Here is a 21,859-nt window from a genome sequence, read left to right as displayed (position 1 = left end):
GGCACAGTCTGCATGGAGCACTGGGTGTTATGCACAAACAATGAATCATGGAACACTTCATCTAAAACTAATGATGTAATGTATGGGGATTAACATAAGAATAAAAAAAAAAGATTCTCTTTTCCTCTGCCCCTCCCCCCTCCCACTCTTTCAAAAAAAAAAAGAGGGCAAATAAAGAGATGTTAGAAGCAGCTTAATACATTAGAATGGGAAAAACAGTAGGTGATGATGATAATGATGATAATGCTGCAGTTATCATCTGTATGATACTTCATGCATTGCAAAGTGACTTCACATCCTTTATCTCCTTTATTTCTCTAGCAACCTACTACTCCCATCATGAAATATAAGGAATGGGAGTGTTTGCATGGGTAGTTTGGGACCCAGAGCCCAAGAGTTCTGCCCTTTAAAATTGTAGCTCTTCTCAATGAATTTGGAGCCAGGTTTAGGCATTGAAATGAAATGTGTACAACTAGACCCCTCCCTTTCCCTGCAAACCCAAATCGTCATATAAAAGTATTCTATGAAACAAAACTAATTCCTCTCTCAGACAGGGGTTCCCAGAGTCTGGTATTTTAAGATGGAATCCACAACAAATGCTTTCTATGCTTGACAGTCCCTCTCTGTGACTTTCTAAGATTTGATTGCTGATTGGCTGTGAAGGGGAACAGAATTTGCCACCCCAAAAAATGCCTTTTTGGCATAAGGATTATTTTGAACTAGTTATTTTTTTTTTTAAAAGATAAAAAATGCAGACGCAGAAGCAGCTCTAAAAACTGAGTAGAAGTCACCCTTTATGTAAGACTTAACAGTTAATGAGGGAAATCTCCATTTGAAAGGGTGTCTCCCTCTCTGTGTCAAAGAGGACGACTCTAAATCTCCAGAAACTCTTATCAGTGGAGAAGGCAAAGAGTTAAATCTGCATAACAAACTTACCCTTGTTTACTGCACTTTTCTTGGTAACTTCCCATAACCGACTCCCCACCCATAACATGTTCTTTTATCTTTAGCTGGAGATGATATTTAAAGTGATGGTTTCGGGGTGCCTGGATGGCTCAGTCAGTTGAGCATTGGACTCTTCATTTTGGCTCAGGTCATGATCTCAGGGCCCTGCGTTGGGCTCTGTGCTCAGCAGGGAATCTGTTGCTCTTTCTCCCCTTCTCCCTTGCCCCTCCCCCCACTCATGCGCACACAGCACGCCTGCGCGCTCTCTCTCAAATACATAAATAAATAAATAAATAAATCTTTTTAAAAAAGTGATGGTTTTGAGCCGTATCAGAGAATTACTCAGTTTTCCTGGGTATGTCCCATGTATACATACAGGAAGTATACATGTTATTAAACTTCTATTTGTTTTTCTCCTATTAATTTTTTTTTTTTTAATTGAGGGGAATTGTCTCAGCCAAGAATCTAGAAGTATAGAGGGAAAGTTATGTTTCCTCCCCTGCAGCTGTGATATGCATTAAATTCTGGACTTAGTCTTGTGAAACTAAGTAAAGTAGACCTCATTTTAAATGGAATGAGGAGACCAGAAGGGGGAGCTCTAATGCCCTACCACTGTCCTCAATTGCGACCCTAACAGGAAGAGATATATCTTGCATTCCTAGAGTATAGGAAGAAGCCTACACTTTACTGCTCCATCAGGAGGAAGAATGTCTCCCTGCCCAGCAACAAACTCAGCTGATGAGAAAATACCACAACTCAGCCAATGAGGAACCATCACCACCCTGATTCTCACTTTCCTCCAATGGACTTCTTTTCAAAGCAGCCCCTCCCAACTTCCTCCTTATTTCCTTCCTTTGATCTCCCACCTCGCCAATGGTTTGCCATAGCTCTCCATGTCCTCAATTGCAATTCCTTTGCTATTCCTGAATAAGCCCATTTTGCTGGTAAATAACTAGCAGTTTTACTTGAACTAGCAGTTCAAGCTCTTTATAGGTTTTGTTTTGCTTTTTTGTTTTTTTCCCCTGCTGCTAAGTAGTGATTACTCTTGACTTCCCTCAATTTACTCCTCACCAATAACCACTCTATCAGCTCCATTGCAGCCCTCCTCAATGAAGAAAAGAAGAAAAAGCACCCAAACTTTCAGTCAATACTCCCCTGAGGCCAAGGAAGATGAGAACTAAAGGGGGAAGGAAAGCAACCCTTTGTAAGATCAGCTGACAATGGGATGGGGTGAGAGTCTGGGAGAGAGCCAAGAAATCTTGTCTCAGGTTCTGATTTGGTCCTTTCATCATGATTATCCAAGTGAGAAAGTCTCCTTTATTTCTGCAATTAAGTGGTTCCCTTCTCTCCTGATAGATGACAGTGTGATTATATTGGAAGTAAAGGAATAAAGAAGAGTGCAGCCTGTGTCTTCATTTAGTCAGCCAGTAATATTTGAATATGGCAAAGCCCCTGTCCTCAAGGAACTAACAGTCTAGGGTGGGGGATGGAGGGCAGATGTAAAAATAGATCATTTCAGATGCAGATGGTGCATGTGATAATAAGGTTCTGTAGAGAAGGGGTCACAAGAGGAGTGTGATCAGATCTAGGCCAGGGAGGAGAGTTAGGATAGCGTCACAGGAGAAATAACCCTAGAGCTGATTAGGGATGTCATCCCTTGCGGAAAGGGCCTTCCATGCAGCAAGAAGAGCACAGGTGAAGGCAGAGCAGTGTGAACTAGGACGAGTCAGGGAACTGTGGAAATTCAGGGCAGCTGAAACATGAGGTATGAGAGGGATAAGTAAGTATAAGATCTGAAGCCGGAGAGAACAGTCATGGCTCAGCTGTGGAGGATTTTGTCTGCCCTCTAGCAGGCCAACCTCATCAGACAGAAGGTTAAGAGCTGCTGGAGGGATATAAAGAGAGAAGTGAGCTTGCTGTAAATGCTCACTAGCTTCCGGGTAGAGAATGGATTGGGAGGGGTGAGACTGGGTGAGACTGGAGAAAGCCCACCTGGGAAGCTATTATATCAGTCAGGTGAGAGAGGACATTAGTTTAGAGATGATCAGGGTCAGTGGGGTTGAAGAAAAGTGAATGGATTTAGTAAAGTTTTAGAAAGGAGAATCTTCTGTGATGAGGAAGGAAAGCAAAAGGGTGATTTCTAACCTTTTATGGGAGGAACAGTTTGAAGAAGAAGGGGTGAGGAGAGATTATGAAATGAGTTAGATTGGGTGGAACTTACCCTCTGGGACCCCCATTCCAAATCTCCTTTAGATGACCAGCTTTCAGGGGTCCCCTTTCTCCCCATTTTATGCCCAACTGGTGACGGCACATCTTAGAGGATCCTTTATAGGATTAAGAATGAATATCCCACTTCTCTTTTCTGGATCTCCGTTTCCATCTGGAAAGTGAAGGGACTAAACTCCGTGGGACAGATCCTTCCCTCTTCTCCAGAGGAAGAGTGGACTTCTCCCTTTTCCACATCTTGCAGCAATGTCTGTCTTGATCTCACCACTGTTTAGCTTTGGCTGCCTAGAATTTGTATGCCCTGGTTTCCCAAGCAGACCTTAAGCTGCTGGAGAGCAGGCTGCCTACCCTCCTTGCATCTTCCACCTGCTGCTTCTGGGTGCTCCCCCGGAAGAGAGATGCCAGTTTCCCTGATTGTGGGTCAGGTCCTATCTCATTGTCTCTTTCATCCTTTTAGTCCAGAACTCCCAGATGCTGGGTCCAACGTCATTTTCACTGTGCCCCCTGGTTTGGACTTGTCCCAGTGCCCATCTGGGCAGGACTAGGGGAAGGAGGAGAGGAAAGCTAATGAGAGAGGAGACATGGCCAGGGTCCTGGCCTTGGGGAGTGGGATCCAGGTCCTGTGTCTTGTAGGTATGTATGCATATGTTTATGTATCTATGAGTGTGTGTGTACATGTGTGTGTGTAGCATAGAATGTGTTTTTTTTCTGTACTAAGGTATATGCGTCTGCATCTAAATGACCATGCATAGATTAGTGTGCATGCTAGCATCTGTGTATCCATGAATGTCAGTGCCTGTGTATGTGTGAGGGCCTCTGTATTGGCAGATGTGTGTATGTCCACACGTGTCACTGCGTATGTATGTGTTCCCATGTGCCTGTATGCAAGCGGGCGCATGTGTGGATGGTGGCATGTGTATGAAAATGAGTGCCTCCTGTCTATAGGAGGGCTTTGTGTATAAACAGAGGCAGAATACCGTGTCTATTAAAACATATCCTCCAAACTCAGGCTACCAAGGCCCAAGCCCTGAATTCATCATTTAAAAGCTATAGGTCCTCAGTCGTTAAGCATCTGCCTTCGGCTCAGGTCATGATCCCAGGGTCCTGGAATCGAGCCCCGCATCGGGCTCCCTGCTCAGCAGGAAGCCTGCTTCTCCCTCTCCCACTCCCCCTGCTTGTGTTCCCTCTCTCACTGTGTCTCTCTCTGTCAAATAAATAAGATATTAAAAAAAAATAAAAGCTATAGGTCCTTAGGTGAGTAATTGCCTTCTTTAAGCCTTGGTTACTCATCTCTAAACTGGGAATAATAGTAGTTCCTACCTTCAGTATCTAAGGGGAGGGTGGAATGTTGCATTGCCCATAATGCACTTAGAATAATGCTTGGTGCATAGGACAGGCTAAAAATGTTACCTGTTAACTAAGTTATTCATGGCAATAAATACATAAGTGACTAGGCCTGAGGGCCCTGGTGAGGATCTCTGTGTGTGGAAATGTCTTTGGGCACATGAGGTTGGTATATGTTTATGCCTCCTGTGTCTGAGGGTCAGGGGGTATGCATACTTGAATGGGACCTGCACATGAGTGCCTTTGTGTGTGTGTTGCACCAGATTGTGAACCTCTAAAGGCAGGGACTGTGTTTCATTCATTATTGTACCTGGGCCCTTAGGTCTGGGATGTAACAATTGCTCAGCAGATTAAGTGTTGCCCAAATGAATAAAGTGGATTGGACATTCAGAGATTGTTATTCATTTAGTATGCCCATCTGCAGAAAACAAAAAGCTGTAACTAGCTAGGTAGATTATAAATATATAGGTAGATAGGTGGAGAGAGCAAGGGGATGGGTAAGGTGGGAGAGTTTGTGATGGATGGATGATGGATAGATAGATAGATAGATAGATACATACATACATACATACATACATAGTTAGACAGCCAGCGTTGGCTCTGGTTAAGTAGAATCCCATGTGCTTTACACTGGAAGAGATATTAGATGTGATATATCCCAGGGAATTCCAGAACTTTGCCCTTGGTAACCCTATGGGTTATCATGGAGTTTCTTTGAGAGCTGGAGGATGAGGACAGATGGGAGACCTAAGCCCCCTACCTGACATCAACAAGAGTCTATTTGTATTTAATGTCTACATATTGGGTATTCATGTAGAATTGTATTTAAAGAAAGGGTTCCACTATAAATATTAGAGAATCTTGTTCTAGTCCAGCCCCTTTATTCTGTAAGAGGGAGAAGATGAACCCCAGAGAAGGGAAGAGGTTAGGGCCCCTGACCTGTATTTCAGGTGCATTCCCAGTGTACCCCTCCCTTGAAATGTAATAACTTTGAATCCCCTGACATACTGGGAAACAAGCAATTCCTCCCAAGAAATTCTCTTTTTAAAAAGTCACTATTAGGGGCGCCTGGGTGGCTCAGTCATTGGGCGTCTGCCTTTGGCTCAGGTCATGATCCCGGGGTCCTGGGATCGAGCCCCACATCGGGCTCCCTGCTCCACGGGAAGCCGGCTTCTCCCTCTCCCACTCCCCCTGCTTGTGTTCCCTCTCTCGCTGTGTCTCTCTCTGTCAAATAAATAAATAAAAATCTTAAAAAAAAAAAAGTCACTATTAGAGTAGACCTTTGGGGCATCTATCCAGGAAACACTGCCATGTGTTCGAGACCTGCCTCCTCAGGTTGGCCCCATTGGCTATGTTTGCATTAGATGAGGCCACTCACCTGCCCTCAGATGTTTGGACCAAGGGAAGCATTCTGACCAAACAGGGAAATCACATTCTCCCTTGTACAGTTTGAATGTAGGATACCAAGTGCTAGTTGGTTTCTGTGGCCCCTGAATTAGGAAGTGAGATGAAGCTTCAATGTCCATATTTAATTAAGGCATGATGAATGAACAGGAAGAGCTAGTTTCAGCGCAGGGGGGAATAAAGAAGACACACAAAGATAAGCAGATGTAAAGGCTGTGTGGTTTCAGGAAGACCGACAGATGGAAAGACAGACAAACCTTGGTTTCTGGTAGTTTTCCTTTACAGCTAGGTTGTATCTTCTGTTCTTGGACTATTGGCTCATATATTCTGATAATTCTCCTTTTGCCTGATTTAATTAGAGTTCGTTTCTGTTTCTTGCAACCACACTATCTCTAAACATGAGAGCACTTTGGAAAGTCTCCTCCTGGCAGATAAACAGGCTCCACTCCCCTGTGGCCTGGTCCTGATCTGATCATTTTTTCCTGAGGCCAACTTGGAGGGGCCTTGTGTATAGCTATGGGAAGGGGAAGCGTTCTCTATTTGTGGCATCTTTGTGGAGTGTTTTATGAGGGCCCATCAGAGGTTTCCAGAAAGGGACTTCACTCATCCCCAGGTGCTGCTGCTATATCCCCATGGCAGGATCGACACAGCATTTTCCGCTGGGACTTCTTGTTTACTTCAGAGCAAGTGCACCACTATTCACAGCTAGAGGTATATTCTGAAGTGACAGCATCCCTGCATCCAAATCAAGCAGTTCCTCCAGCATTTGGGTCCTAGGGTAGGTTTTTGCCTACTCCTAGGCACATCAAAGCATGTCTACGGTATGGTGGGGGACAGAGGAGCAATGGGAACCAGTCTTCCCTGGAGTAGTCTCCAAAAGTGGACCCTTTACAACTTATTCCCATGGCCACTATTGAGACCATGATGGAAATACATCAGAGGACACAGGTTAAAGCAAGGATCAGTCTGTTCAATTCATCAGCAGTAAGAACAGGGGTTCTTGGGAAGGAACCATGGGAGGTGCCTTTTTTACAAGCTCATCCTCTTTCTCCCCCGCACTGCCCAATGACACAGCCCCTCTTTCCTGGAGTTACAGACTAACACATAATACATTTCTGGTGAAGGCTGGAGCCACAGAGGTACGAAGCAATTCTGGCTCCAAGATCCTGCTAATAAATGAGGAAGTCAGGCCAGGCCAGGCCAACAGGGCCCCCACCATGAGAAAAAGAGGAATATAAAGGCACAGAGAGTGTTGAACAAGGGAAATATCTTCCCTTTCCCCAAACCTAGCCTGGCAGAGTCTATAAACACGAAGATTTTCTATGTGATTTGGAGAGAGAACCGGCATAACCGATGGGTGACTGGAAGCCATCACCAGAGGGAAGAACATGAGCTTCAAGGCCAGTTGCTAATCTGAGCTCTCAGAACAGCCCAGCCAGGAGCACAGGCAGGAGAAACATGGGCCAGGCCACCAGGAACCCTGAAATATAAGAGAGATGTCTGTCAAGTGTTGGGCTTTGGAAGTTAACAGCCAAAGCAAGCTAGCCTTTCTATCCTCTACCTTACAAGGACAAGAAAGGCAAAGTATCCTTAATATCTGTTCTAGGTTACAGCCCCTGGGAAGTGGCAAAGGGGTCATGTGGTAGAGGCAAAGCTATCTAATCATCAAACACTTTTTCATATTCCTTTGGGCACACTGGAAGGCAATTTTTCCCCAGTCTCCTTTGCAGGTAGGTGAGATCACATGATTGAATCTGGCCAGTGGAATATGGGTAAAAATTATACATGCCATTTCTAAACCTGGTCCTTAAAACCTCCTACATAATTTTCCATACTCTCTCATCCACCATCTAGGGACCAGATGCCAAGGATCCAGCAGAGGACTTGCCGGGGACAGTGGAGTTGCCAGAAGTTACCAGAAGGTAAGAGCCTGACTTCCTAATGACTGCAAAGCACAGAACTGCATCCCCCAGTGATTTAGTGGGAAATAAACTATTGTGTAAAGGCACAGAAAGTTGAGGATTGTTTGTCATAGCAGCTAACATTACTTATGCTAATACTAAAGAGGCAGAAAGACACAGAGGTTAAAAAACCTCTGAGGCCTGACTTCTTAGCTTAGAATCCCAGCTCTAGTTGTGCCTGGGTGGCTCAGTCGGCTAAGTGTCTGCCTTTGGCTCAGGTCATGATCTCAGGGTCCTGGGATCGAGCCCTGCATCGGGCTCCCTATTCAGCAGAGAGTCTGCTTCTCCCTCTCCCTCTCCCCCTCACTTGTGCACGCTCTCTCTCTGTCAAATAAATAAATAAAATCTTAAAAAAAAAGAAAAAAAAAAAGAATCATAGCTCTACAACTAGTTGTGCAGGCCCAGGCAAGTTACTGAGCCTCACCATCTCACCATCTCACCATGACTGAGTTTATCTGTATGCAAAATTGAAATATCACAAGCAGCTATTACCTCATGTGACTTTTTTAAGGCTTAAGTGAGTAAATTCATATCAAGCATTTAGAACATTGCCTGGCACATAATAAACACCATATAAATGTCAGTTTTGAATATTAGACTCTAAGATCTGGGAGGGTTGGGATCATACCTCCTCTGAAAATGACCATATACTCAGTGTTAATGAAGGGTGTGGATCCCGAGTGATAGATGCCTTGTATTTGGGGGCCTTGGGGAGGCGTGTATACCCCCTCCCACTGTACTATGAGATTATAACTTTTCTCCATCCCATAAATTTCAAAGTAACTTGGTGATGTCCTAGAAGGGAGTGAAGAATATCATAATTTTTTTGAAATATTAGTGTATGACAGCCAGTTTGTATTTATGAAACACAGGCTGATGTTCAGTTAATTTTAAAACGTCAGACATGTTTGTGGGAGATAGCAAACAATGAACACCATAAGTGCCCTCTTGTGGTGGTCTCATACCACATAAGATTGCTCCCTTTTTCTTCCAGAAGGCTCCAGAATCCACTGCCCACTCTAGAAATTAGTCAGTTTGGCAAACTCTACTGGGAAACCAGGCTGCTGCAGGCACTGCGCTAACCTGAAATATTGGGAGAAGTGAACGAGACGTGAGGTCTGCTCTCAAGCTCCTTTTGGTCTGAGCTCTAACCCCTCTCTCTGATGAGTGCTACTTTTTTGAGTGTTGTCTGAATATTAGCACTAAGTGTGGAGAGGCCATCTTGACCTTATTTGGAAACTTTTAGGCTGTTATCTAACTGGAGAATTAAGGATGGAAAGAACTTTTTCATGTGTGGGTTCACCAATATAGGTCATTTGTGTATTGGGAAGAGGGGGCAGTAAAATCTTAGTAGCATTGCTTTCCCTTGGGTCCAAAATACATTTCTTGGATTGGTCTCCCTGTTAAACTCCAGGTCACCCACCAAAACCCCATTCAGATATTGCCACCTGCTGAAATTCTTGCCTGACCTTATCCAGTACGGTTAATTACTCTTCTATGTGCTCCTGCCGCACTATCTAATTGCTTATGATTTATTTGCTTATATGAGTGTCTCATTTTTGCAATTGTTGTTCATTCTGCCTATAGGGCTTGTTCCTTCATTATTTGCAAACCTGGTTCCTTTTTCTCATTGCATTCAAATATCACCTCCTCTGAACATTTTTCTGGCCATTTACCCATTCTGATATTTATTTTTCCTTCTTGCCTTATAAATAGAACCATCAAACATTGGTTCAGGACATGGCCACCCAGAATAAAGATTACATTTCCCAGCTTCCTTTGCAGCCAGGTGTGACTAAGCTTTGGCCAATGAGATGTAAGTGGAAGTATAAGGTGTCAGCTTCCAGGAATGTTCCTTAACGCTCTGTGACTTTTTCCATATTCCTTCCATCCTGCTGACTAGATATGAAGATTGGAGCTCTGGCTGCCATCTTGGACCGTGAGGATGAAGAATGTGGAGGGGGACAGCTTAAAAGAACTTGATTCTTGATGACCTTGTGGTGCCACCCCAGGAGCCCTGGATTGCTTGCCTCTGGACTTCATTTACATGTGAGTAAAATAAACGACTGTCTTTTTTAAGACGCTGTTACCCATGTTGGTAATTTTCTATCACATCACCCTCTTTTCTTTCTAAATTATCCTGTTAACTTTTTATTGCCTGTTTCCCACACTGTAACATAAGCTCCATGAGGGCAGGCACCTGGTCTATCCTGTTCACTATTATATCTGCAGCATCTAAAACAATGCCTGGCACATGGTAGGCACCCAATAAGTATTTATTGTTAAATGACTGGACCCTGTGCTAGACTATGAGCATCTCAAGAACCACACTTGGGACTGATTCATTTCAGTGTCCATAGTCACTAGCACAGGCTAAATCAATGTGCACTGAATTGAAAAGAGGAAGAAGAGAGGGTTGGGAGGGAGGGCAGTGGGATAAGGCAGGAGATAACGATGTACCTGCAGAGTTGGGGGTTCCGTTCACGACGCCAAGAGACGGAGTGCCTGGGGACAAGAGCAGAGGTGAAGGTTTCCTCAGTCATGTGCCTGTGACTGGCACTGTGGCTGTAGCTGCTCCAAGTCCTCCTGGACCTGGCCACCACGGCCACTGACCTGGCCACCCACACTGTTGAGGTGTCTTTTATTTAGCAGTTCCATTTCTAAGCCCATTTCATGCATTTGAAACTTAGTTCTTCCAGCAGATTTGTGAGGAAAATATTTGTGAGAAGACTGAGGCTCAGTTGACCAAGGCTAAGTTGACCTTGTTGTAGGTAGTAAAGCTGGGATTTGAGCCTCCATCTCTCTGATTCCAAAGTGAAAGTTCCTCACCCTCCAACTACCCTGTGATACCACATGAAGCTTCAAGTTGAGGGCTCAGTAAAGAGGCAGGACAACTCAAGGCAAAGCCTTTTTTACAAGACGGCCTCAGTTTACTCACCTGGAGAATGGAAGTGGAAATAGTGCTTACCTCCTTAGGCTGTTGTGAGCCTTCCATGTGATGATGCATATAAATGTTTTGTATGGTGCCAGCCACATGTGTTATTACTATTACTGTCATTGCTGTTGTTACTAGCATTACTGCGTCCTAATTTCTTTAGGACAAAAAAAAATTGCTTTCATTCTTCTGGGTTTTTTGACTCCTCCATTCCAGCAGGAATAAAAACCACCACAGTAGTGCTAACCCATGGGTAGGATGGGTAAGCATTTGTGGGGCAGTTAGAAAGCTTCCCCTACATCATGCCCCAGAATATTATAACTGGATTTTGAAAAACAGTCATTCACCAGAAAACAAAGTTGGGTTAGAACCTAGACTTCACCCAAAAGGGGCTGAGGTAAGGGGACCTGGCAGGAGGAATAAGGGAAAGGACATACGCTGTGGAATCAGTCTGAGCTGGGTTCAATTCTAACTCCAGCTCCTCATGAGCTGAGTGATTGGGGTGAGCCACTTAATCTCTCCAAACTTCAGTTTCTTGCCTGTAAAACGGACTCAGTCAGGAGAATGAAGGGAGTTGATGGATACTGAAAGCTTAGCCTGGTCTCTAGCACATAGGAGGCTCAGCACAAATGGCAAATGCTATTTTATTATCCAGAGCACCTCATGGAAAGATAGATTTACTGGTGGGGGCTGCAGTGAGGAGGCAGAAAAGGCTCTAGGTTGTTAGGGTGGTGACCCCAGGCATCTGTGGTTAACTCTCAGAACTTGACCAGCTGGCCTTCTCACCAGAAGTTAGCCACTCACCTCTCCGAGTGATGGGTCCCAAATCTAGAACCTGGGCTGGGTTGATAGCCACTACTTCACTGCGGAGTTGACTTCTTGAGCAAGACTGTGGGGATGGAGAAATCTCATTATATCAAAATTTAAAGTCACAGTTCCTATCCAGGCTGTCCCTGCAATGGGACAAGAATCTGGCCCAAGAATGGGACCCCACCCACCATGTGGCCCTGACTCTGAGGCTGTGGTTTTCTCAATCGAGAAAATTCTTACTGTCAAGTCAAACAAACATGGGTTTGAATCTCATCTCTTCTAGCTGTCTAATTTGGGACTAATGACTTCACCTCTCTATTACTATTAAGTAGTACCTTCTCAGTTGTAAAGGTTAAAATGAATGTGTCTGTAACACCCAGGCACATAGTCAGCACTCAACAAATGCCAACTACTAGCCCGCAGTACCAAACAGGGGTTAAGAGCATGGACACTGGAGTTACCTCCCAGCTCTGATGTTTTCTAGCTGTGTTGCCCTTGGGCAAAAGACCTCTCTGAAGCTCAGTGTCCTCATCTGTACCATGAGGTCAATAAAAGAATCTACTTAAGGGTTGTTGTGAGAATTTAATTAGATAAAGCATATGAAAGTTTTAGTGCAATTCCTGACATGGAATAAGCACTTAAAAAGTCAACTATTACGAAATCATTCAAAATATGTCTTGTGCCAAGGAAACTTAGTGGGCAGGCTCCTTTGTCTAATCTGCTTCCTGGGGACACAATAATTATATACACATGGGCTTTTTGGAGATTGTCCATCTATTTATCCTTTTTTCTTTCTTCTCCTCTTTCTCTCTTCCCCTCCCTCCCTCCTTTCCCTCCATCCATAATTCCAATAAATATATATGGTGAGACTACCAGGTACCAGGCCCCATATGAAACTCTGAATAGTTCACTCTGAGTTACTCACCGGCTGGCACTGTTCATTAAGGGAATCGCAGAGATGAATCTCACAATGCAGGAAAACTAGGTCATAATTTCCAGCAAACATGAACATCTGAACTGAGAACCGGCTTTCTGAGGACACCCCATTCTCCTCCACATGGATGGTGGAATCATATTGATTTGGGCAGCTGGGAGGGTGACAGGGGCAAGGGTCTAACTTTTAGAACAGCTTAAGGGACCTGAGGCCCTTGGCTGTATCTTTAATCTGTATCCAATATAAAAACATCATCACAGAGAATTAAAGAGTTCCCTGATTCCCTCCCTCCTGACATAGACTTTTATTCCTCTGGGTTTCCTCCAAGAGGTTTATTTTTTTGAGACAGAGAGAGAGCATGAGGGGTGCGGAGGGGCAGAGGGAGAGGGAGGAGCAGACTTCCCACTGAGCGCAGAGCCCAACATGGGGCTCGATCCCAGGACCCTGAGATCATGACCTGAGCCAAAGGCAGATGCTTAACCGACTGAGCCACCCAGGCACCCCCTCTAAGACATTTATTCATCAGCCCATGTGGTTTCAGTTTTGTGGGGTACAGTCTCTGAGGTGAAATAGACTGCTTCACATTCCAGCCAGAACCACTTTCTAGCTAAATATCATTAGCAGATGACTTAACCTGTCTGAGCCTCACTTTTCTTGTCTAGAGCGGAGACAGTAATCCATACCTCTTGGGGTTGATGTGAGCATTTAGTGACACAGTGCATGGCACGTAACTAAGCTCAGTGATAAATATGAGCTAATATTGTTACTTACCACGGTTTGAATCATGATCTATGGATATGCCTTTTCCCTTTGTTTTTGCCAGTTAGCAATTTCAATGATATTTTGTCCCATAAGACTTGTCATGCCATTTTCATGTTGATTAGTCAGTGTTAATATCTGTATAGTAGCCCATCATTACTTAATGGATCTCTATTTTTGAACTGTGAACCTATTTCCAAAGTTATAAAGGATACTGAAATGAAAAATAATTGGCATTTCTCTATCTTGCTGACCTATTTTGTATTAATGCTTTAGGCTAAAATGTCAGGAGTGATATTCCTGGGTCAAAAGTATGGTCATGATATGTAATGCCAAATTATTTTCCAAAAGAGGTAAGCCAGTTTACACAACTGCCAGGCAGGGCCATGGTGATCTTTCTCCCCCCAAAATCCTTTTCAGGCCAAAAGATAACCCAGAGTTGCCCGTTACCCATTTCTGATGATGAAATATTTCACAGGGTCAGTCTTGTCTTCAGTAGGCGTGGCATAGCAGTTCCTCAAAAACAGGTTAAACCGGGAGGTGTCCCCTCTCTCCAGGATGGCTCCCACATAGAGCATGGATTCAACAGCCAGCACAGCTACGGCCCCTTCGTAAGGAGATGTATAGTTCTGGTCTTGGAACAGGGCCATCCTGACAGTGAACTCTCCATCCCCGTCCACACTGATGTTCAGAGAACTAAGAAGAGGAAAGCCATAAAAGTGGAAACATTAGGTTTCCACCAGTGAGAACAAAATAAATCCAGCCCTGCACTTGTGTGAGGCTATTAAGGTGAAGGCACATCTTTGGTCCCTAAAGGAACTATTCAATCACCCATTTAAAACAAGCATTTAGTATCTGCTAGGCACTAAACTTGACAAGCAGACGGGTGTGTCTCTGGGATCTCCACCCATTCTCCCTGCCTCACAGATCACTCATATCTCCTTCACTCACAGAATAACTGCAAGTGCACACCTCTGTCTTCCCCCCTGTACAATGGGATCAGTCCTGTGGGTTCACCGTTTTTAGCAGCAGTTCTCCTCCCTCCACCAGGGAATCATCCAGTGAAACATCCATTTTAAAAGAGGAATGGCTTTAATTTTTATTTATTATGAAACTTGGGGCCCCAACACAATACAGTCTGAAAACCACTGAACTAGAAAATTACTAGTCCTAATTGTGCTACTCTGTGAGCCCAGGAGGCAATGAGGGGATGGAAAGGGCACCATGGAGTTCTGACACCCTCAGAAAATCCCCCAGCAAGTCTATTGGTATCTAAATGCTGAGGAATCCATTCCACAGGGAGATAGTAGTGACCAAAATAGATGAAAGCCAGTGACCAAAATAGATGAAAGCCTCTTCGAAATGGATCCCCACCCAAATTGCTACTTGGTTCTACTTCTAGTGAATTGAGGGTGCTGTTTATCCAATCAAAGCTAATCCTGGCTTAAATCCCACATCTGCGGGGAAGCCTTCCTGCTCCCACCATCCCCGCCCCACAAAGATTAGATCAGGGACCCTTGTTCCCTGATCCCACAGCACCCTGTGCTTCTCCCACATTGCATTCATCTCACTTGTAAATAATGATTGGTATAATTAGTTGCTTAATTCCTGTCTTCCTCAAGATAAATGAAACTGTGGTGTGTTTTTGTTCCTTAGCATATTTAATTAACATTATTTCATGTTGCTGCATTGCTTCTTAATAATAATCTTTAATAGCCACAAAATATTCTATGTCTGCCTTGTGCATGCTGAACATTAATCTATGATCAACAAATATTTGCAGAATGAATGATGGAAAGAGTGAGAGCTCCTGTAGGAGGTAGGCAGCAATCTGAGGACATCTTAAGCTTTGCCTGAAGTGAATGTGATCAGTGTCAGGGTTATAGATCAAAGGGCAAGGGTCAGTGCCATACCTTACAATGGGCTGCAGGGCGGTTTGGAGGCTGACTTTCATGTCCAGTGGGTAGGCACACTGGAAATTGATGTTGAGGATGGTGTCTCTGATGATGAACTCATTGGCCACGGAGAGGGTGTTTTTGTAGATGGCATGGGTTCCATTTCTCTTTGGCATAAAAACAAGACCACATATATGTTTATGTGTGTGCAGGTGTATCTAGAACTCAGGCCTGCCTGACTGCAAGGTTGATACTCTCCATCATGCTGCCACCCTGCCTTCTGATCTCCAGGAAGCATGTGGGCCTCTTCCCTTAGTGGCTCTAATGCCTTATGGGAAGGGGAGTGAGAATCCCAGATCAAAAACTAGAACAATAATTTTTGGCCCTTGGGGACAGTCAGCAACCACCATGCTTGCTCCCATGTCGACCCCTACCACATCACCCCTAATTAAAATAATCATAATCATAGCTTACATTTATTCAGCTCAAGCAGCAAACCTGTTCTAAGCTCTTTATGTGAACAAACATGTGTAATCTCACATACTACTAGAGGCCCAGAGAGGCTAAGTGACTTGTCTAAGGTCTCATAGCTACTGAGATAGCTCCACAGCCCAACTCCCACCCTCTGGCAGCAGTGGTGTAAACACCATTCACCTCCAGAATGTTTCCGCAGGCCCTAGCCTCAGTAGGGCTAGTCACGGATATCCAATTTCTCTCCTCTCTTTGCGTGATGCTGTTGCAGTTCCAGTCTCGCAGGTAGGCAATGACCTTGTCCCCAAAACCCAGGCCTCCCAGCTGACACTTGTCCAGTGACACCTTGATCTCCTCAGCCCCACAGTTTAGCTGAGGCTGCAAACTGTGGACATCTGGAAAGTTGAGAAAGGGGATAAGGTGGAGTGGACAGGGCTCTGGAAGCAGTGGGCACAGCCCACATTCCCTGCCCTTTGGAAAAGCCATCATACCCAGTGGGGAGTTGGGTAGACTAATAGGGGCCTGAGACCTAGGTGGGATTCACACCTAGGCTTGTAGTGGATGAGGTTGGCAAAAAAGCCCCTGGTCCAAGATTTCTAAGCATCCTATGTGCAAGTATAGGGAGGGCTTTCATGTCTTGGGGATTGGGGATCAGGGTCTGTGGGGATCGGGGTCTCTAGAGAAGCAGGGCTATCCTGCATTCCAGATTAGAATCAAGGGTAGATACATACTACTCCTACTCCCTGGCTTTGTGAAGCCAGCATATCTGACCAGGTTCAGAGCCATTGCTCATTTCTTTCATTCATTCGTTCATTCAGTGATTCATTCCATTCATTCATTCAGCATTTATGCATGAAATGCATCTTGAGCATTTACTGTCTGCACTGTTCTAGATACTGGGGATACAGTGTTTGTCAAAACTGACAAAATCCCCACTCTTATTTATGGAGCTAACATTCTGATGGGGGGGTAGATAGTAAATGAAGAGAAATACCATTTTGATTGTATTCATGAATGCATTGATTCAAATACATTTACTAACCACCTTCTCCATGTGTGAGGCACATTCAACACAAAAATAAAGAAAACATGGACCCAGCCCATGAAGATTGCTTGCTCTTGTGTCAGAATCAGCATGTCAACAGCTTATTAAGGTGCAGTATGATGAAAATACTAACCGAAGTAAGTTCTAGGTGCAGAGGGAAACACAAGAAGGTATATCTGAATCTGTCAGTTACGTCAGGGAAGGATTCACTGAGGGCTGGAACTTGGTCGGGAGTAGGAGTTTTGCAGGTGCATAGGGCAAGTGAGGGCACCCCTGGCTAAGGGAACAGCAGGGGCAAAAGTGTGGTGATGGGAGAGAGGATGGTGTGTGTACAGAGATGCGGAGCTCAGAGGTACAGGAACTTAGAATGGGTGGGGGTGGAGTGTGAGAGATGGAGAAGTAAGCAAAAGCCAGATCACAATTGGGTTGTGCCTGGAAGCAATGGGGACTTGCTGAGTAGCCACTAATGAAGACTCGAGGCAGGCCACCCGCCCACCCAATCAGAGAGGACCTGCCAAGGATGCCCTTGGAGTCTCCAGGTACAGGAAGAGCATCCTTGAAATCCAACATCTGATTCTGTGATGGCCCAAATCCTGGGAGACAACCCCGAGCCTCTGGGGGCTTGTCCACCCAATGAGCAGAAAGAGCCTTCATGGAGAGCGGGGTTGTTTCCTTCCAGTCCTGCCCCTCATCCCCACCCCACTCCTGCTAGGCACACCCAAGCACCACTTGGTCCACACTGCAGCCCAGTTTTCCAAACACATGCTTGTTCTTGCCCCACTGTCTAGAACACTTTCTTTTCCACAGGGACTGGGAGTGTGCTCAGAGAAAGCATGCTTATGAGAAGGGCAAGAGTCAAAGGCCCTAATTAGAATTCTAGGTGGGAAGGAAATAATCTCATTGGGAAATTCATCCAACCCCCATCCAGGGCTTAGGGCTTGTTTATGGCATCTGTATCCATGAGTCATGTGCCTCTGCTTGTTTACCTCCTGGGACAAGAACCTTATCACCTTAAAAGCCTGCCCATTTGGACTGCTTGCCCTGTATGGTGCTTATTTTTACTATTATCTTAGTCCCATTTTACAGATGAGGACATTAAGGCTCAGAAAGTCTAGGTGCCTTGTCCCAGGCCCCAGAGAGCTACCACGTCGCAAATCCAGGACTGGCATAGGAGTCTGCCCGTGTCCTCACATGCAGACTCTGCAGATATTTGAATGCAGCTCCCACACTTACAGAGTTCTTGTCCTTAGTACCTTTGTCCCTCATGGGCCAAGCTCACCCATGCCAGAGCTGCTTCCTGAGGCTGTGATCCAAAGACTGACCTGGCAGTTTGTTCCATCCCTGCTCTCCCATCCTTGCAGATGGCTTTGAGAACCTTTTCCCTGACCTCTGTTCCATCCCCACTGACTCTGGTCCACACCTTGTCCTGACCCTCTGCAACTCCCTCCTTGCTGCCTTGCCTGCTCAGACCAGCATCGTTCCCACTGTCCAGCCCTGCTGAGCCACTCACCAGAGCTGTTGAGGTCCTGTCTGCAGTAACAGTCCCAGGTGCCGTTGAGAAAGCTGCATTCCTCCTCCGGGCGGCAGGTGTTCTCACACTTGTTCTTCGCAGTGTAGGGGTCTCCGGGGTGAGGCACAGAGGAAGAGGATTAGAATGCAGAACAAAGCGATCTGAGGCCACCAAGGCCAACTCTGTCATTCTACCAGGGCCCAGAAGTCCTGCCCAAGGGTGTGTGATACATAGTGGAAGGGTCAAGCCTCAAACTCAGATTTTCTGACTCCCAGTCCAGTGAAGTGAGAACCTAGAGGCTGCCATCCTAAGGCTTACTACGTGGCAGACACTGTTTGAGGACTTTCCACAAATAAGCTCATTCAGTTCTCATGGTAAGTGTATGAAACTGGGTAGCATAATGGTTAGGTATATAGATCATGGAACTAGAGTATCTGGGTTCAAATCCCAGCTCTGTCATGTTCCTGCTCTGTGACATTGGGACAGCTGCTTAACCTCTCTGTGCCCCAGACCTCTCATCAGGTGTAATTATATAGTACTTGTATCTCATGAGGCTGGTGAGAGCATTAAATGAGTTCATAGTCTAAAGCACTTGGATTGGAGCAGGGACACTATATGCATTGGCTGTGACTTTTGCCATCATCCATTTTTTCAGATCAGAAAACTAAAGCTCAGAGAGGTAAATTAAACTGCCCAAATGGGATCTAAATCTGAATGAGCTTGTGTTCTTCATATCATGCTACACATATGGAGATACATATTTATATCGGGAGATTTTGCCCTCAACTCTGAATTTCTGGCTTTCCTTGAAATGTTGGAAGGCCTGGCAACCTCGGGTGACATCCCCACTGGGCAGTAACACGCGGGAGCTTAGTCCAGGCTGTTCCGCTTCATCTCCTGATCTGCCTCACTCACCGCTGATGCCTGGGCTCCTCACCAGGGGGCCCCGCCCCCCAGCCATCCCCGGCTCTTGGCCACTTACCTGTGCAGTACCTCAGACTACACTTGGGGGTGCCCTGCAGCTGGTACACATGGTACTCGCCCGGGCAGGCCTTCACCTGCACCTCGCTCTTCCAGAGACAGCAGTTGCCGCTCCAGTGGGCACAAGCGGTGCGGGTGACAATGCCCTCCTCCAGGGTGGGGTGAGTCCCATTCAGCCACATAGGGGCATCTGTCTGGCATCGGTACATTGGGACACAGGTCTCTGGCAACCTCACTCCTCCATCTCCCACAAAGCGGTACCAGCCATTCTTGTCCCTGTCACACAGCTGGCCCTGTCCTGTGTACTCCATACTCCGTGAGGGTTCATCCAGGCGGGTGTAACTCTCGCAGGGGTCATAAGAATGAATGTGGGTGGAGTTTCTGTCATCTGGAAAGCAACAGTGCGCTTGGGTTTACTGAGCATCCTCAGAGCCCACAGGATTTTAACCCTCCCCCTCCACACATACACACACACTCTGGTTTTGTTTTGTTTTAGAGTGGGAGGGGGCAGGCAGAGAGAGAGAGAGAGAGAGAGAGAGAGAGAGAAAATCTCATTCAGGCTCCACACTTAGTGCAGAGCCCAACGTGGGGCTCTATCTCACGACTTTGGATCATGACCTGAGCGGAAATCAAGAGTTGGATGCTTAAGCCACTGAGCCACCCAGATGTCCCCCACACACTCTGTTTTGAATTTTAAAGGTGCATAAGGACCCTAATGAAGAAATGAGGCACACAACCCATTCATTACATGTCAGCCTTCATCACCTTAGGGTCAGAATAATAATGAGGACTTTGTGTGTGATATATTATAGGCATTAAGAACACCAAGGGCAGGGCGCCTGGGTGGCTCAGTTGTTAAGCGTCTGCCTTCGGCTCAGGTCATGAATTTATGGTCATTTAACCATAAATTTGCTGTATAGTCTTCAGACTCTTTCTATGCATATGTTTAAAATATAGGGATTTTTAAAAATGGGTTTAATGCTGTACAACTTTTTTTTCCCACTTACATATTTTACTTAATACATCATAGACATTTCCCCCTTACTAATAGATATAGATCTAACACAAGATTTCTCAACCTGGGCCCTACTGATGTTTGGGGCTGGATAATTCTGTGTTGTGGGTGGATGTTTAACAGCTTTCCTGGGCCCTTCTCACTAGATTCCTGTAGTTCCTTCCTCCTGGAAATTATCTCCAAGCATTGCCCAAATCACCCCCAGGGGAGAACCACTGCTCTAACAGGACCATTTCTGATTTTGCTCATCTCATGGGGCTTTTTTTTAGATTTATTTATTTATTTTTGAGAGAGAGGAGAAGAGAGGGACAGAGGGAGAGGGGAAGGGAGAGAATCCCAAGCAGACTCCCCGCTGAGCACAGAGCCCCATGCGGGGCTCGATCCCACCACCCTGAGCCGAAATCAAGAGTTGGCCTCTTAACCGACTGAGCCACCCAGGAGCCCTTGATATCATGTTTTTTGTTTTTGTTTTTGTTTTTAAGATTTTATTTATTTATTTGAGTGAGAGTGAGAGCGCAGGAGTTGGGGGGAGGGGTAGAGGGAGAGGGAGAAGCAGATTCCCCACTGAGCAGGGAGCCTGATGTGGGGCTCTATCTCAGGATCCTGGGATCATGACCAGAGCCAAAGACAGACACTTAACTAACTGAGCCACACAGGCACCCCGATCTCATGGTTTTTAACAGATTTAGGAACTATGATCTATGAGGAGGCTGAGAAGTGAAGGGGTGTATTGGTCAGTCTGGGTTTAAATCCAGCTCCACACCTGCTGAATTTAGGTCATCAAGGATGACCGTGACAGGTGATTTGACTCCCCTGAGACTCGTCTGCAAAACAACACCTGCAAGTTAGTGGTTCCCAAACTCCCTCCATTCCTAAGCCTCAAGTCACAATGTTTGCCACATCTGTGTCCGCCTGTCCAATTATCTACTTAATATGTTTCTTTCTTTTTTTTTTTTTTTTTTTTAAAGATTTTATTTATTTATTTGACAGAGAGAGAGACAGCGAGAGAGAGAACACAAGCAGGGGGAGTGGGAGAGGGAGAAGCAGGCCTCTTGCCGAGCGGGGAGCCCGATGCGGGGGTCGAACCCAGGACCCCGGGATCATGACCCGAGCCGAAGGCAGACGCTTAACGACTGAGCCACCCAGGCGCCCCTAATATGTTTCTTTCAATGACTCTCTATAAATTTGTTTCATCTTAAGGCATAATATCTGTGATACCGTAGGTATGGTATACTAGTTACACATTTCTTTTTTTTTAATTAACATATAATATATTTTTGTTTCAGGGGTACAGGTCTGTGATTCATCAGTCTTAAACAATTCACAGCGCTCACCATAGCACATACCCTCCCCAGTGTCCATCACCCAGCCACCCCATCCCTCCCACCCCCCTCCACTCCAGCAACCCTTAGTTTGTTTCCTGAGATTAAGAGTCTCTTATGGTTTGTCTCCCTCTCCAGTTTCATCCTGTTTCATTTTTCCCTCCCTTCCCCTATGATCCTCTGCCTTGTTTCTCAAATTCCACATATCAGTGAGATCATATGGTAATTGTCTTTCTCTGATTGACTTATTTAGCTTAGCATAATACCCTGCAGTTCCATCCACATCATTGCAAATGGCAAGA

General features: G+C 45.4%; 1 protein-coding gene across 1 annotated transcript in view; it reads right to left on the bottom strand.

The window, feature by feature from the left end:
- Positions 1-6,868: 6,868 nt before the first annotated feature.
- GP2 (glycoprotein 2) overlaps positions 6,869-21,859 on the bottom strand; it is a 17,789-nt gene continuing 2,798 nt past the window's right edge. The window contains exons 3-11 of the mRNA XM_081819902.1: positions 19,222-19,608; positions 18,240-18,350; positions 15,868-16,079; positions 15,232-15,380; positions 13,769-14,014; positions 12,551-12,713; positions 11,620-11,704; positions 10,341-10,385; positions 6,869-7,399 (exon numbers count right to left, since the gene is read on the bottom strand). Of these exons, the coding sequence (XP_081676028.1) occupies positions 7,341-7,399; positions 10,341-10,385; positions 11,620-11,704; positions 12,551-12,713; positions 13,769-14,014; positions 15,232-15,380; positions 15,868-16,079; positions 18,240-18,350; positions 19,222-19,608 (1,457 nt within the window). The 3' untranslated portion in view covers positions 6,869-7,340. The remainder of the gene's footprint in view (positions 7,400-10,340; positions 10,386-11,619; positions 11,705-12,550; positions 12,714-13,768; positions 14,015-15,231; positions 15,381-15,867; positions 16,080-18,239; positions 18,351-19,221; positions 19,609-21,859) is intronic.

The sequence above is a fragment of the Leptonychotes weddellii genome, chromosome 5, assembly GCF_054177405.1.
Source record: "Leptonychotes weddellii isolate Sample4059 chromosome 5, ASM5417740v2, whole genome shotgun sequence".
NCBI classification, from domain to species: domain Eukaryota; kingdom Metazoa; phylum Chordata; class Mammalia; order Carnivora; family Phocidae; genus Leptonychotes; species Leptonychotes weddellii.
This window is presented reverse-complemented; position numbering and strand designations above follow the sequence as displayed.